Source organism: Cavia porcellus, unplaced genomic scaffold, assembly GCF_034190915.1.
Source record: "Cavia porcellus strain 051 isolate PalLab524CR breed Dunkin Hartley unplaced genomic scaffold, mCavPor4.1 scaffold_3, whole genome shotgun sequence".
Taxonomy (NCBI): domain Eukaryota; kingdom Metazoa; phylum Chordata; class Mammalia; order Rodentia; family Caviidae; genus Cavia; species Cavia porcellus.
This window is the reverse complement of record NW_026947486.1, coordinates 120,880,688-120,896,331: the sequence shown is the minus strand read 5'-3', so window position 1 is coordinate 120,896,331 and position 15,644 is coordinate 120,880,688. Positions and strand designations below refer to the sequence as shown.

General features: G+C 38.7%; 1 protein-coding gene across 4 annotated transcripts in view; it reads left to right on the top strand.

Moving 5' to 3' along the window:
• The window catches only part of Gab3 (GRB2 associated binding protein 3), a 65,410-nt gene that overhangs the window by 37,806 nt on the left and 11,960 nt on the right, over positions 1-15,644 (top strand). For all 4 annotated transcript variants that reach the window (XM_013141024.3, XM_063246628.1, XM_063246627.1 and 1 more), the window contains exons 5-8: positions 9,504-9,559; positions 10,044-10,263; positions 11,777-11,858; positions 12,939-13,041. In XM_013141024.3, coding sequence (XP_012996478.2) covers positions 9,504-9,559; positions 10,044-10,263; positions 11,777-11,858; positions 12,939-13,041 — 461 coding nt within the window. The remainder of the gene's footprint in view (positions 1-9,503; positions 9,560-10,043; positions 10,264-11,776; positions 11,859-12,938; positions 13,042-15,644) is intronic.

The window sequence follows — 15,644 nt, the reverse complement described above, 5'->3', positions numbered from 1 at the left end:
CAACCCCAGTAAAACAACAGAGTACGAAAGAGAAGGAATATAAAGTCTCTGATTTAAGAACCGAGTACTGAAATAATTTGAAATTTGAAAACAGCCACAAATCAGCTTGGCTGTGTTCTTTTACATGAAGCCAAACGAAGCCGAAAATGAATTAGATTTGGACCACAAAACAAAGAGCAAAACAAGAGGGGTGAACAGAAGCCAAATGGGTCTGGGAAAGCCAAGGAAACGGGAAGTTTATGGTTCCCCCTGTCCCACCGGCCTGCACCTGGAATGAGGTGTGGGCATGGTAGCAGAGTGGGGGCGAGGGTTACTTCTGTCCATGACCCCGCACCCTGCGATGGAGTGGCCACCACACCCTCGTGGCTTTCTAGTGCCCCCTCGGTCACAAACGAAAGTGCCCTCCTACACCAGGGTCTGAGTCTGGGTTCTGCTTGCTGTCTAGGTTGGGCGCAGCTTAAACCAACACCACACTCTTAATTCCTCTATCATCTGTGCTGGTACCCAGGGAAGGAGATCCTCTCGTCTGTTCTTCAGTAATACCTTGCTTATTCTAGAGTCAATTTTACATTCAACTGCTCAGGTTCCAGATATATATATTGAATGTATTGGTAATTTGAGAAGTATTGTACCATATCTATAGACTGATATGTGAAGGTTTGACATTTCTACAATGTTGAGTTTTCCAAGCAATGTACAATAGGTGGATAGAAATATTATTTATATGGCTATTTTTTAAAAAAAACTATTTAACAAATAAAGATTATATATATGTAAGGTCCGTAATGTGACAATTTGATATGCAAATTATTGTGCAGTGATGATCACAACCTAATTAATTAGCACGTTCATCACCACTCATATCATGTGTTAGACCCCCAGAACTTGCTCAGCTCATAAACTGTCACCAATGTCTCCCATTTCCTCACCACCTCTAGCCCCTGGCAACTACTATGCTACAAGTGTGGTGTTTCAGGTTTCATAAATAAGTGGGACAGTGCAGTATTTAATCTTTAGTGAATTTCTTTCATTTTTTATAATGTCCTTCAGGCTCACCCCACGTTGTTTCAAATTATAGAATTTCCTTTTTTTGTGGTGCATTGGATTGAACTCACAATCTTGTGCATGCTAGGCAGTCGCTCTATTACTGAGCTACATCCCCAGCACAAGACTTTCCTTGTTTCTTGGCTGAATAACATTCCATTGTGTGTGTCCAAACATATATCAATAAAGATGTAAATTGTACATGTGTGATTGCTTGCAAATGTATGTGTGTATATATATGCCACATTTTCTTCATCCAACTATCAGTTGACACCTTGCGTGATTCTATATCTTGGCTACTGTGAACAGTATTGCCTTTTTGACATGGATTTCATTTCCTTTGGGGATATGTATTTAGGACTGGGATTGTTGGATCATATGGTCATTCTATTTTTAATGTTTTGTGGAAACCTCATACTGTGTGAGGGTTTCCTTTCCTCCACAGCCCGGCTAGCACATGCCATCTTTAGTCTTTTTTGATATTAGCTATCCTTAACGAGGTGAAGTGCTATTTCATTGCAATTTTGATTTGAATTTTGCTAATGATGAGTGATGATGAACTTTTTAAAAAATATATTGGCCAGTCATTTGTTTTCTGCTTGGGAATATCCACTTAGGTCTACTGATCATTTTAAAATCAGGCCATTTTTGTTATTGAGAGATTTTTCCATATGGATATTAACCCCTCATCATATATATGGTTTGCAAATATTTTCTCCCACTCTTCAGTTTGCCTTTTTACTCTGTTGTTTCTTTTGCTGTGCCAATGTTGTTTATTTTGATGTAACCACACTTACCTATTTTTGTTTTTCTCCTCTGTGCTTTTGGTATTATATCCATAGTACTGGTATCCAAGGTCAAGGAGCCAACGACCTTTCCTGCTATGTTTTCTAATAGGAGTTTTATGATCTTAGAGCTCACCTTTAAGAAGTGTTTAATGCACTTAAAGTGTAAAACAATGGCTCATTTTAGTTGTTTTGCATGTGGGATGCATTTTTGCCAGCAGCCCTAACTAAGAGATTTGTCCTTTCTCCTTGTCAAAGATCAGTTGACAAGTGTATGTGGGTTTGTTTTTGTTCTCTCTATTGTGTTCCTTGATGTATGTCCCCATTTTTATGCCTATTTTGCATAGAACTTACTTGATTTCTTTGTATACCTCTTTACAATTTTTAGTATAGAACTCTTACACAATTCTCTTATTAGTGTATTCTTGTGTGTTTTCTATTTCCAGATTATTGTCAGTGGTATTTGTATGACTGTGTTTGCTGTTGTCTAATGTTTTTTTGAAGTACTGGAAATTGAATCCAGGGGCTTTGCACTGAACTAAAATTGCTAGCCATTTTTATTTCTTATTTTGAGACACAGCTTAACAAAATGGCTGTTGCCCAGCCTGGGTTCAAATTCACAGTCCTCCTGCTTCAGCCTCTCAGAGTGCTAAGATTAGAGGCATATACCACGCTGGCTGTCTCCTGTATAAAAAATTTCAGACATCATAGATTGGTTTTGCCCACATTAAATTTTGAACTTTTTAAGAATCTTTGTTCTTGGGGGAAATTTGCCTGTAGGTTTCTTTTCTTGAAAATCTTTGTAAAAAGTGATAAAAAGTGGTAAAAAAAAATGTTATGCTGACTCCACAAAACAAGTTAGGAAGTTTTTCCTCTTTTTATTTCTCTGGAAAAGTTTGTATAAATTGGTAGTATTTCTGCACAAACTAATTGGTAGGATTTATCAGAAAAACCATCTGAATTGGGGGTTTGCCATTTGGAAAATTTTAAAAATAAATTTATTTTCTTGACTTGGCAACCCTATTTTGGTATTTAAATTTCTTGTTTTTATTTTGGTAAATTATGTTTTTTCTAAGAATTTGCTTCATCTAAATTTTTCAATTTGTTTTTAAAAGAATGTTATACAGTTGAGAATTATATAACACATAGCTTTCAGACTGGCTTTTTCCACTTAGCAATAAACATTTATTGGTCCTCCATATCTTTACATGTCTTGATAATTTTTTTTCATTTATTTTTCCTTCCTCCCTTCCTTCCTTTCTTCCTTCTTTCCTTTCTTGTGGTGTCAGGGATTCAATCTGGACTCTTGTGTGTGTTAGGGTTACCACAGAGCTAAACCCCAAGACAACTTATTTTCAGTGGATTTTATCTGGATGAACTACAGTTTATTTATGCATTCATATACTGAAGGACATCTTGATTGCATCCAAATTTGGGTAATTTTGGAAAAAACTATTATAAGCATTAACGTGCAGATTTTGTGTGGATATCACTTTTCAGTTCATTCAGATAAATATCATGGAATGCTGTTGCTAGACCATATGGGTAGAAGTATTTTCAACTTTCTAAAAAAGTGTCATACTGCCTTCCATAATGGTGGTACAATTTTGCAGAGTTACTGTTGTTCCACGACCTCACCAGTGTGCAATGGTGTGCATGTTCTGGCTTTTGGCCATTCAGGCATATAGGATCTATTTCCCTGATAACATATATGGTGCATCTTCTCATAGGCTTCCTTACCATCTGTATATGTCTTTGGTGACATGTCTGTCCATTTTTAATAAAGTTGATTGTTTCCTTATTATTGACTTTTAAGAGTTCTTTGCACATTTTGGGTAAGTTGTTTATCAGATGTGTGTTCTTTTGCAAATATTCTGTCCTAGTTCATGATTGGCCTTTTCATTATCTTCATAAATAATGCTCTTTCACAGAGCAGAAATTTTAAATTGTAGTGATGTTCAACTTCCCTGGTTACTTTTCTCTCATTGCTGAGGCAAAAAAAAAAAAAAAAAAAAACTCTGATGCCCAAAATGAAGGAAGGAAAGATTTTTAGCCTACATTTTGTGGAGATTTCAGTCCATACTCAGTTGACTTCAAAACAAGGTGGTATGGTTGAGGGGCAGCAATTAATGGTAGTTGTGGCAGATACCAAAAGTCACAAGAACAGAAGAACAAAAGGGCAAAGGGGAAGCATGCCTCTTTTCCACCCTTACATTGTATGCAGGCTACACACCCAGAGTGGGTGCAGCACCCACACTGATAATCCCAGCACTAGACATCGAACCAATCACAAATGCTAGTTTCAGCCACCTTGAAAGCCCCTCATGACTGCATGAGGCTTTGGGGGGAGATCCAGACACAAACCATAATACCAACTTATCGGTTATTTCTTTCATAGATCATGCCTTTGGTGTTGATTCTAAACAGTTACTGTAAAATATGAGCTCATCTAGAGTTCCACATTATCTTTTAGAATTTCATAGTTTTAAATTTAGATCTATAGTCCATTCTGATTTAATTCTAGATATTTTTGCATGTGAATATCAAGTTGTCACTGCACCATTTGTTGAAAAGGTGATATATTTTAAATGTTACATTCCTTTTGTTCCTTTGTCAAAAATCGGTCAACTATATTTATGTGAGTTTATTTCCTTGCCCTGTATTCTGTCCCACTAATCTATATGTCCATTCTTTCACTAATACTATATTATCTTGATTACTGTAGCTACAGAATCAGTTTTGAAGTGGGATAGTGTCAGTTCTACAATTTTGTTGTTGCCTTTCAGTATTGTTTTAACACTTTATATTTTTGCCTTTCTTTATAAACTTTAGGAAAAGTTTTTTCATATATCGATAACATCTTGCTAAATTATGATTGGGATTGCATTGAATCTATAGATCATATTGACATCTTGACAGTATTATTTCTGTCCAAGAACAAGAATTTCTCAATGTTTATTCAGTTCTTCTTTGACATAATTTATCAGAATTTTGTAGGTTTCTCATATAGATAATGTATATGTTTTGTTAGATTTATATCTAAATAAACATATTTCAGTTTAGGGAGGTACCAATGAAAATGGGATTGGATTTTTCATTTCAAATTCCACTTCATTGCTGGTTTATAGAAAAGTGATTATCTTTTGAATATTAACCTTGTATCATCCAGCCTTACAATAACAGTTTGTTATTCCAGGAGGTTCTTTGTTGATTCTTTCAAACTTTCTACATGTCATGTCATCCATGAACAAAGACAGTTTCATTTCTTCCTTCCAAGCCTGTATACCTGTTTCCTTTACTTGTCTTGTTGAACTAAGCAGTACTTTCAGTTCAGTGTTAAAAAGCAGTGTTGAGAATGACACCCTTAGTTTAATCCTGGCTTTAGGGACAAAGTTTTGACTTTCTCATTGCTAAGTGTGTTAGCAATAGGGTTTCTTGGGGGGTAGATATTGTTTATTGTGTTGAAGAAGTTCATCTACATTCCTAGTTTACTGAGAATTTTTCTTTAAATTATGAATGGATTTTAGATTTTTTCTTTTTAAAATTTTATTCAAAGAGAAAAAAAACAAAACAGAAAAAGGGTAGAAATAACACATAATTTCAAAAAAATTAACAATAAGAAATCACTAGTAGGTAAATTACATATTGTCCTCTTAAAAATAGTTGCTCAAGTTACAAAATTAAAAAATACAAAGTGGACATTCAAACAATGAGACTGCAAACAGTTCTGTTCAGTGACCCAACAAAAACTTAGTAATAAGGTTATCAAACCTACACACTTAAACATACACGTAGTTACATCCTTTAGAGCACTTCCTTTTCCTCTTTTTTATAATAGCAATTACACATTTTGGGTTTTAATACTCCTACATTTCTTATTACTTTTGACATTAGAGGCACAATGTGATATTTATACATATGATTCTTGTTTATTTCACTTATGAGAATAGCCTCAAGTTGCCTCCATTTACCTATGAAGGCCTAAAGATCATCCTCTTTATAGCTGAGTAATATTCTATTGTATAAAAATACCATATCTTTTTCATCCACTCTGAGGTTGATGGGCATCTTGGTTGTTTCCAACATTAAGCTATTGGAAATTGTGTTGCTGTGAACATGGGTGCACATATATCACTGTGACATGACCTTTTCAGGTTTTTTGGGGAAAATACCCAAGAGTAGAATAGCTAGATTGAATGGAACTTCCAATCCTAGTCCTTCTGAGGAATCTCCATACTGATTTCCATAGTGGCTGCACCACTCTGCACTCCCACCCAACAGTGGAGCAGTGTTGCTTTTTCCCCACAGCCTCACCAACGTTGGTAATCAGTTGATTTATTGAGGGCAGCTATTCTTTCTGGAGTTAGATGAAATCTCAGTGCTGTTTTAATTTTCATTTCGCAAATGCCCAGTGATGGTGAATGTTTCTTCATGTATTTATTTGCTATTTGTATATCTTCATCTGAGAAATGTGTGTTCATCTCAGATGCCCATTTTTGGAGAGGATCTTTGAATTTTGGGGTTTGATGTTTTTCAATTCTTTATATGCTCTGGATGTAAGTCCTTTGTCTAACGGGTTGCTGGCTATAATTCTTTCCCATTCTGTGGGTTTTCTTTTCACCCTGTTGGTGATTTATTTTGAAGTGCAGAAACTTTTCAATAATATGAGATCCCAGTTGTTGATTCTTTGAAGTGTTTCCTGTGCAGTTTGCGTTTTCTTCATGAATTCTCTGCCTACCCCTATGTCTCCAAGATTTCTACCTACCTTGTCTTCCAGTAGATTTAGTGTTTCTGTTTTAATATTTAGGTCTTTGGTCTCTTTAGACATTAGTTTTGTGCATGATGATAGGCATGGATCTAGTTTGTCTTTGGCATGTGGAGAGCCAATTTTTCCAACAGCATTTATTAAAAAGGCTATCCTTCTTCCAGTGAACATGTTTAGCTCCTTTGTCAAATATCAGGTGGCTGAGTGTCCTTGTAGTTGTGTTTGCATTATCTAATCTGTTCCATTGATCCTCAGGTCTATTTCTTTGCCAGTACCATGCTGATTTTATCACTGTGGCTTTGTAGTACAGTTTCAAGTCAGGAATTGAGATGCCTCCTGTCTTGCCTTTGATGCCCAGAATTGCCTTTGCTATTATAGGTTTCTTTTGTTTCCAAATGAATTTTAGGAGTGTTTTCTCTATATCTGTGAGGTATGTTGATGGTATTCTGATTGGGATTGCGTCAAATCTGTATAACAGTTTTGGAAGTATGGCCATTTTCACAATGTTGGTTCTTCCTATCCAAGAGCAAGGAATATCCTTCCATTTTCTAATATCCTCTTCAAGCTCCTTTGTTAGTGTAGCATAATTTTCAGCATATAGTTCTTTTACATTCCTAGGTTGATTCCTAAGTATTTCATTTTTTAGATACTATTGTGAAGATTAATATTTCCATAATTTCTCTCTCGGTGAGTTTTTGGTTTTTGTGTACAGGAATGCTATTGATTTTTGGGCACTGACTTTGTATACAGCTACACTGATGAATTTGTTTATTACCTCTAGTAGTCTTTTAATGGAGTTTTTTGGGTCTTCTGTATATAGCTATAAATTGTCATATTAAGAAAACAGAACGAGCACAAATAAACAACCTAATGCTTCATCTCAAGCTTCTAGAAAAAAAAGAGCAAGTTAAACTGAAAGCTCAGAGGAAAGAGGAAATTGTAAAGATTAGAGCATAAATCAATGCAATTGAAACTAAAAAAAAATACAAAGAATTAGTGAATCAAAACTGTTTTTTTGAGAGAATAAACAAAGTTGACAAACCTCTAGCTAACCTTATCAAGAAAACGAAAGAAAAAAACCCAAATTCATGCAATAAGGAGTGAAAAGAGGGAAAGTACTACAAATCCCATGGAAATTCAAAAGATCATGAATACCTACTTTGAAAATCTCTACTCACAAAGAGTGGAAAACACAGAAGAAGTGGACATGTTTCTAGAAACGTATGAACTACCAAGAAGATACAGCAATTTTGAATAGCCCAGTATCAGCTATTGAAATTGAAAACATAATTAAAAATTTACCAACAAGGAAAAGCCCAGGTGTTGATGGATTCGCGGCTGAATTCTACAAGAAATTTAGATAAGATTTGATGCCAATAGTCCTTACACTCTTCAGTGAAATTGAAAAGGAAGCAATCCTTCCTAAATCATTCCTGGAGGCAAGTATTACTCTCAAACCAAAACCAGAGAAAGACCCAACCAAAAAGGAGAACTATAGGCCAAGCTCACTAATAGACATAGATCCAAGATTCTCAATAAAATACTGGCAAATAGGGTGCAGCGAATCATCAAGAAGATTATACATTATGACCAAGTGAGATTCATTCCAGAAATTCAGGGATGGTTTAACATATGCAGATCAATAAACCTAATACTCCACATCAACAGAGCCAAAAACAAAACCAACCTGGTCTTCTTACAATAGATGCAGAAAAAGCTTTCGATAAAGTCCCAATACATGTTCATGATAAAACCCCTTCAGAAACTTGGAATACACTATGTCTACCTCTGTCTTATAAAGGCCATCTATGACAAACCAACAGCCAACGTTATACTGAATGGACAAAACTGAAAGCTTTCACTTTAAAATCTGGATTTTAGACTTTGTTAAATGCTTTTTCTGTATATGTTGAGATGATTGTGGATTTTTCTTTTGGTGTGATGAAATATGTTGGCTAGTTTTCAAATTATTTTTCTGTATTGTTAAATTAAATTTATTGTTAATATTTTGTTGAGGCCTTGTTCTGATGAGCCTTTGTCCTACCCAGATTTAAGACTCCCTTGGCCCTCCATAATTATAAATATGCCTTAGTGTCTTTATTCTCACCATGGATTGCACTGGAATTGGTAGATTAAAATCAGCTCGCTAGAATTGCAATAACTTTTCCATGGAATTACAAATAGAGACTTACTGGAGCATGACAAGTGCAGAAAAGGAATCTCTATACACTTTGTTTTGTTGTTCACTACAAGGAATATGTCAGACTTTCCCGCCTCTCCTCTCAAGTCTACCTGCCAATCTCTAAGCTCCTGTAATCAATGAAACAAGCATTTGGTAATTACTTGCTGTTGTGGTTTAGATGTAGAATGCCCCCCAAAGGCCTCACATCTTCAAAAGGGACTTTGAGGGAGGTGGCTTACTGGGGCATGGTCTGGGAGGATCCGCCTCCTTCTCTAGCTCCTTCCTTATTTGTTTGTTTTCTGGACACCATGACACAAGTAGTTTTTTTTCCTTTATGCTCCTCTGCCATGCCATTCTTGTCTTAGAGCTAGCCAACCACGCAACACTGTGAACCATGAAAGCATGAGCCAAAATAACCCTTTCCTCGTTTAAGTCACGGGTGTCCGGTATTGTGTCTCAGTAACAAGAAAGTGACTGAGATGCTTGCTATATCTCTTCCTCATTCACAGAGAGATGTGAAGCCATCAAATAGAAACTTCTTCAAAATCTGGTCTGATTTTCTGTCAGGGAATGGGGTTCTGATTGCCCAGCCACACTCAATTACGGGCCCATGTGTGGAAATCACATGTTATGTTTCTCTACCTCTCTGGAGCTGCACACAGGCCTTGAGGTGTAGAGAAACTTGGACACTGGTTTCAATTGATGATGTCCATCTTGTTTCTTGCAGCTGATGTAGAAAATCGATCCTTAAGATACCGAGACAAGCGGCTTAGTTTAAATTTGGTAAGTTTGGCACTTGGGTTACTTTAATCTCCCATTTAAGCAAAAATAGCTGGTCCCATATGTTTTTTTCTGTAGTTCTATTGAGGTTTTTTACTCGGATCTGTGCCTATCTTTCCAGTCTCACTTTAAACCTTAAATGGTTTTGGGGAACTCCTGGACTTGGTTCCAGAAAGACTCTGTGAATTCTAATGGCCAAGATATCTGTCTACCTGAGTTGCCAGTTAAGCCCAGGTTGGACCTAAAGCAGTTGCATAAGTTCATAAGCCTCAGTTTTCCAAAAAGCTAAGAAAGGAGACTTAGCACCTATACTCACACATTGGGTCCAGAGACAGAACTTGGTTAGGGCTTGTCCTACTTCCCTGGGGAAGTTCAGAGTTATTCTTGGGAAATTTGGAATCCAAACAATATGCACCACTTCAGTGCCCCCTTTTAGCGGTTTCCATGACTAGTGTGCCGTTCCAAACCTGTACCCATTGTTTTATAGCCTTGTAGGTGCTCCCCAATGTACCCCACAGCTATAGCCAGCGCTGAAGACAGCTACATACCCATGAGCCCCCAGGCCATGGCCTCTAGTCTTGGCCCCCTCTGCAGCCAAGATGACTACATCCCGATGAACTCAGGAAACATCTCAAGCCCACTGCCTGAGCTACCTGCAGACTTGGAACCTCCCCCAGTGAATAGAGATCTCAAGCCTCAAAGGAAACGTAAGGCACTTGAGCAGGCCTGCTGTGTGTGGGAGACCTAAGGCTTATTGGGCAGGAATCATTAAAGACACAATCCCAAAGGAGTACAAAGTACAAGGGCAAGAAAGAAGTGGCTGGGATACAGCGGGAAGGGTGGGAGTGCCTTGCTGCTCCATAATGTTTAGATCAAGGGAGGTAGTGGACTTGTCAGATGCTATGGTCCTGCAGATGCAGCCTACAAATCCAGCTTTATTCCAGAGGCTCCCCTTTGACTGCTTCTCTAACAAAAGCCTAGGAATAAGTGAGGATGAATCAGAAGTGAGGATAGATCAGAATGGAACCCATCTGACATCCTCATTTAGACAACACTTGAATAGAATCACAGTGCCAGGCTTCTGGCCTTTGAGTCATGTCCTGCATGCCCTGAGCAGCAGTGACTGAGGACAGGAGAGTACTTAGGCAGTGAGCAGCCTGACTCCTGTACACCCAGAACACTTACAGCTTCTGCTATCACCTGGTAGTCTTGCTGGTCTGCTAAGCAGCGTGGACAGACAGGGAGATAGAATAAGAGGGAAAGAGAAGAGGCAGGGTGAAGTGGTGGACTCAGAGATAGGCGAGGTCAGGTAGTGAAGCTGGTAGGTGCCTGCTGTTGAACCGGACAATGGGGTGTTGTGCCCTCAGGAGAAACCAGGAGCTCCATGATTCACAGGTCTTTCTGGCCCAGTCACTTTTCAAGACCCAAGCTATCTGGAAAACAATTGACCATTGGGAAAGTCACTGTCCTGTCACTCTGGTAACATGGAGGGGAATTAAACCATCATCTAATGGCAGAAGCAGCTGGAAGGGCTCCTGAGGCCTCTCTAGATGCCTAGGGTATTGTGGTGAACTGACAAATAAAACCCTGGCTTCCTGATGCATAGTCCAGAGTTGAGTCAAATACTCACAGACGAATGTTTCATCACAGCCTGGGGGAAAAGCCATAAACCTGTGAGGCCTGTAATATGGGGTCTGATCTTGTCTGGAGTTCAAAGAAAGAATCCCTATGCAGAGGACAGTGAGCTGGGATGTAAAGAAGAATAACTGTACATAGATACAGGGAACAGCATTCTAGGAAAAGCCATCGAGTGGGCAGTGATCTGGAGTTGGGGAGCCTAGAACCTGGTGATCATCTCTGCCTCTCAGACATGTCAAGTGTGAGGTAGGCATTGGGATTTCTGCAGGGCAGAGACTGCGGTCTGTGTCTCCAACACATAGAACTGTGCCCAACAGGCAGTAAGTTCTCAATAAATGTGTGTTGACTAAATATATAGCCTCTTTTCATTACCTCCTGCAAGGACAGAGACTATTGGCTTGATACTTGTTCTTACTTCCCAGGAGTCAGGAAAAGTAGGAAAGTGAAATTCGCTCTCATCAGTGGTGCTTCCCGTTAGTAAAGTGGATTCAGTGTGTTAGAAAAGTGGCATGTCATTGTTTCACAGTCTGCAGATTTTGGCCTGAGAACTAACCACGGTGCATGTGGTGCTCTGTCTTGTAGCACGGCCCCCACCGCTGGACCTGAGAAACCTCTCCATCATCCAGGAGCACACATCTCTGACCAGGACCTGCACTGTGCCTTGGTAAGCAAAGCTGCTGTTTGCCAAAGTGGCCCAGACACCTCTAGTCTTACCTAGCCTGTTTGGAGTGGATGTCTGCTTGATGTTAAGTAAGTCAAGGGAAGGCCTGAGTTTTCTATCATTAGCCAGAAGTTGTTTAAAGATTACAAAGAAAGAAATGTGACTGGGATTACTGGAAGCAGGAAATAGGGTGCTACGGGGACCTCAAAATATTTTCTCTCTCTTTTTCTCTCATCTGCCTCACCATTCACATCTGCTCATTCCTTAGCCTTTCAGAACTCTTTTCTTTGTTCTATGATCCCTATTGACCAAATTGTACTGTAGCTCCTGAGCTGGTCGACACAATTCAATTGCAGTGTCAATAAGGATGGACTCTTTTTCAGTTCCACCTCAGATTTCCTGAGAAGATGCAGTTATGCAGCTGCAGCCTGACTGGAATCGACTGTGGCCCAGGGATTGGGCCCAGGACTTCCAGGCAGACATCCTGAAGGCCGATTTTGTGTCTATATTCTTCCATCTCACCTTGTAAGAAATTGCGTTTTCAGAGTGCTGAGGCTGGCCCCGGAGTTTCCTGGCTCACTCTACAAGCCACAGAACATAGTCACTTTTAAAGCAAAAGCTTGCAATAACCTGTATTTCTCAGAAATCTGCGAAGACACTCAGGCTTTGCTTCTGACTCAAGAGTAGGATAGAAATCAAGTACTAGTTCTTGTTTTTATCCTATCAGAGGAGTGGATGCACTGTCTTACTTTTCCTGGACACTGTCAAAATAAGAGGGCCCCAGAGAAGTGTTTCATTTTTGCTTTTGTTTTTTGCTAAATGATATGATGTTTCAGTCTTGTTTCTCAAAGCTGTGAGCTGTGTGATATGGAAGGCCTTGGGAAAAGCAACTAGAGCTGTGTGTGTGCTCCATCATGGTACAGGGCTGCCAGGCAGTCTGTTTCTTTAGGACTTGTTGGGCTGGATAGAAGTTGTGTTTGGAGGGGTGGAAGCTGAAACCCCACAGGGCTCTGTCAGTTCTTGGCTGCCTTTCAGAGCAGCTGTAAAACATTGCTTTGACCTCATCTGTATTTTTGTTTTTAGCAATCGAACCAGTTTTCTCGCTCCAGAAAGAAATGGTATTAACTCTGCAAGATTTTTTGCCAATCCTATTTCCAGAGAAGAGGAGGAAAGCTACATTCAAATGGTAATCCCATATCTCTATGTCTTTTTTCTTCCCCCAGACTATATTGTTGTGAGTTAATTATAAAGAAAATATGCCCCTCAAAAATCTCTGTGCAATCTTAAAATGATCACTTGATTGTAAAACCAGGTCACAGTGTTTCTACTTGGGAACAAATCCACTTGAAGCTGGTTTTCTTTCCTGAAGTAGTCAGCTAATCATACTGGTTTTTTCCAGTGTGAAATCATACTGTTTTAAGGCCATAGCATTTCATGAGAACCTGGGGCTGAGCCCTGTGCTGTGGGAAAATGGAAATGGTAACAGTTCTTTTCACCAAGACTATAGTGTCTTGCTTGACCATAATATCTTTGTATGTCCCTGGATGTTCATTGTCTGGGATGTAAAACTGCACATATTGGATGCTTGCTTTTACCAGAACCATTTCTGTTGTGTGGCAGCCTCTGGAGATGCCCGTGATGGGCTCTTTCTGTAGCCCATGGTGGACAGAGACCTGGCATTGCCATTAACGATTCATAGTTCAAAAGCCCCAAAGTCTCCCTCCTGCCCTGTTGTCCCTTTTGTTCTCTTCCTCTTGCATGGTGTTGAGAGCATGCACTGTTGATGATGCTGTTTGGCACTTCTAGCCATTAGTGGGCACCTTGGCCCATTATCCAGTTCAGAACCATGGGCAACTCTGGAGGGAACTTGTGCATGAATTGTGAAAGGTGATGCTCAAGATACTGTGACATACACTCTTCAGAAGGATAGAAGGCAGCTGAAAATAAAAATGATAATCTCCAGTGAAGTCATCATTCAGTGCACTCTTTTGCCTTTTTATTTGATAAAAGTTGTTCTGTAAGCGCACTTAACCATATGCAGATGGAAAGTGACTCATACACAAATATGCTGTGGTCTTCCTAACATTTCTCACACTTTGTAATGACCCATGGGAAACTTGTAGGAGAAAACACTCCTATAAAGGATGCTGAACAGCTGTGTTCTGTCTCCAGAGAACAGAAAAGGGAAGTGGACCTAAAATCTAATACAAGCAAGTGCAGAGTCATTTCAGACACCAGCAGTTTCTTTCTGATCTTTCAAGTTGTGGGAAAGACCATTATTTCATTAACAGCACAGTTAGGGATTGATGTTTGCCTGCGTTTGCAATCACTGGTCAGTGACTGTGTGCATTGTTAGGCAATACAGCAGTTGAAGAACCAGGAACACTGGCTGAAGGCAATGTCAGCAAATTGCCATGTAAAAATATTTAAAGTCTATCTTATGCTGGGCATGGTGGTACACACCTGTAATCCCAGCATTCTATGAGGCTGAGACAAGAAGATCCCAAGTTCAAGTCCAGACTAGGAAACTTAATGACTTAGCAAGACCTTGCCTCAAAATAAATAGATACACAGGTAGATAGATATATAAGGCGCTGGAGTGTGACTCAGTACAAAGGCCTTGGGGTTTTATCTCATTCAATTCTTTGTATTTTTTTTTAACTTCAGTAGTACAATAGTCTCAAATGAATTGGACCTGCATTACTTCTTTGTGCCACAGAACAGCCTGGTATGGTGGTCAGAAGTAATATGGTTTCATTTTGATTACACATAATCATGTATATTGATTTTTCCCCTCTTTGCAAAAAAAAATCTGATCTGATTGTAAAAATTAAGGCCGGGGACTGAAATATATTTGTTCTATTGATATACAAGTCTTATTGGATATCCTTCTTTAAATGTTTATGAAATTATAGAAAATTTCAAAGATTGAATATAATATTAGCATACGTGATTTCTTCTCTCGCCATTTTTCAAACTGTAATTCCAATAGTTTTTGTTTTTTGGGTTTTGCTTGTTTGTTTGTTTGAGACAGGATCTCACTAAGCCGTCCAGGCTAGCTTTGAATTCACTGTGTAGTGAAGGCTGACCTCAAAATTGCAGTGATCCTCTTGCCTCAGCCTCCCAAGTGCTGGGATTAGAGATGTGCACCACCACACCTGGCTCCAATAGTTTCATAAGGCTTTTATAGTAGAATTCTACACTCTTACATCTCAAATTAATTTATGTTATAAAATTTACTCTAATTATGCAGGTCTGATAGTTTGAACACATATAGATTTGTGTAGCCACCACTACAATTAGAGCACAAAAGCTTTCCAGAGTACTTCTTCATGACCCCTGATGGCACTGATCTCTTCTTCATTACAGTTTTGTCTTTTCAAGAGTGCCATGTGAATGGAATCACACAGAACCTTTTCAGGCACCTTTATTTTACTTAGAACAAAGTCTGAAAATTTCATCAGTACATATGTCCATAGTTCTTTCTATTTAATTGCTGCATAGTACTCTACCATGTGGGTGGCCATGTATTGTTTGTCTTCCCACCCATTGAAGGACATTGTTTCAAGTTTTGGGAGCAGTTAGAACTATTACAAACATTTCGTTTACAACACCTAAAATATTTTACTGTAGTAAGATATATGTAACATCAAATTTACCATTTTAGCCATTTTAAGTGTACAATTTAGTGACATTAAATACATTTGTAATGTTGTATAACCATCACCACTGTCTATTTTCAGAACTTTTTCATCATCTCAAACTCAGATCTTGTACCCATTAAACATT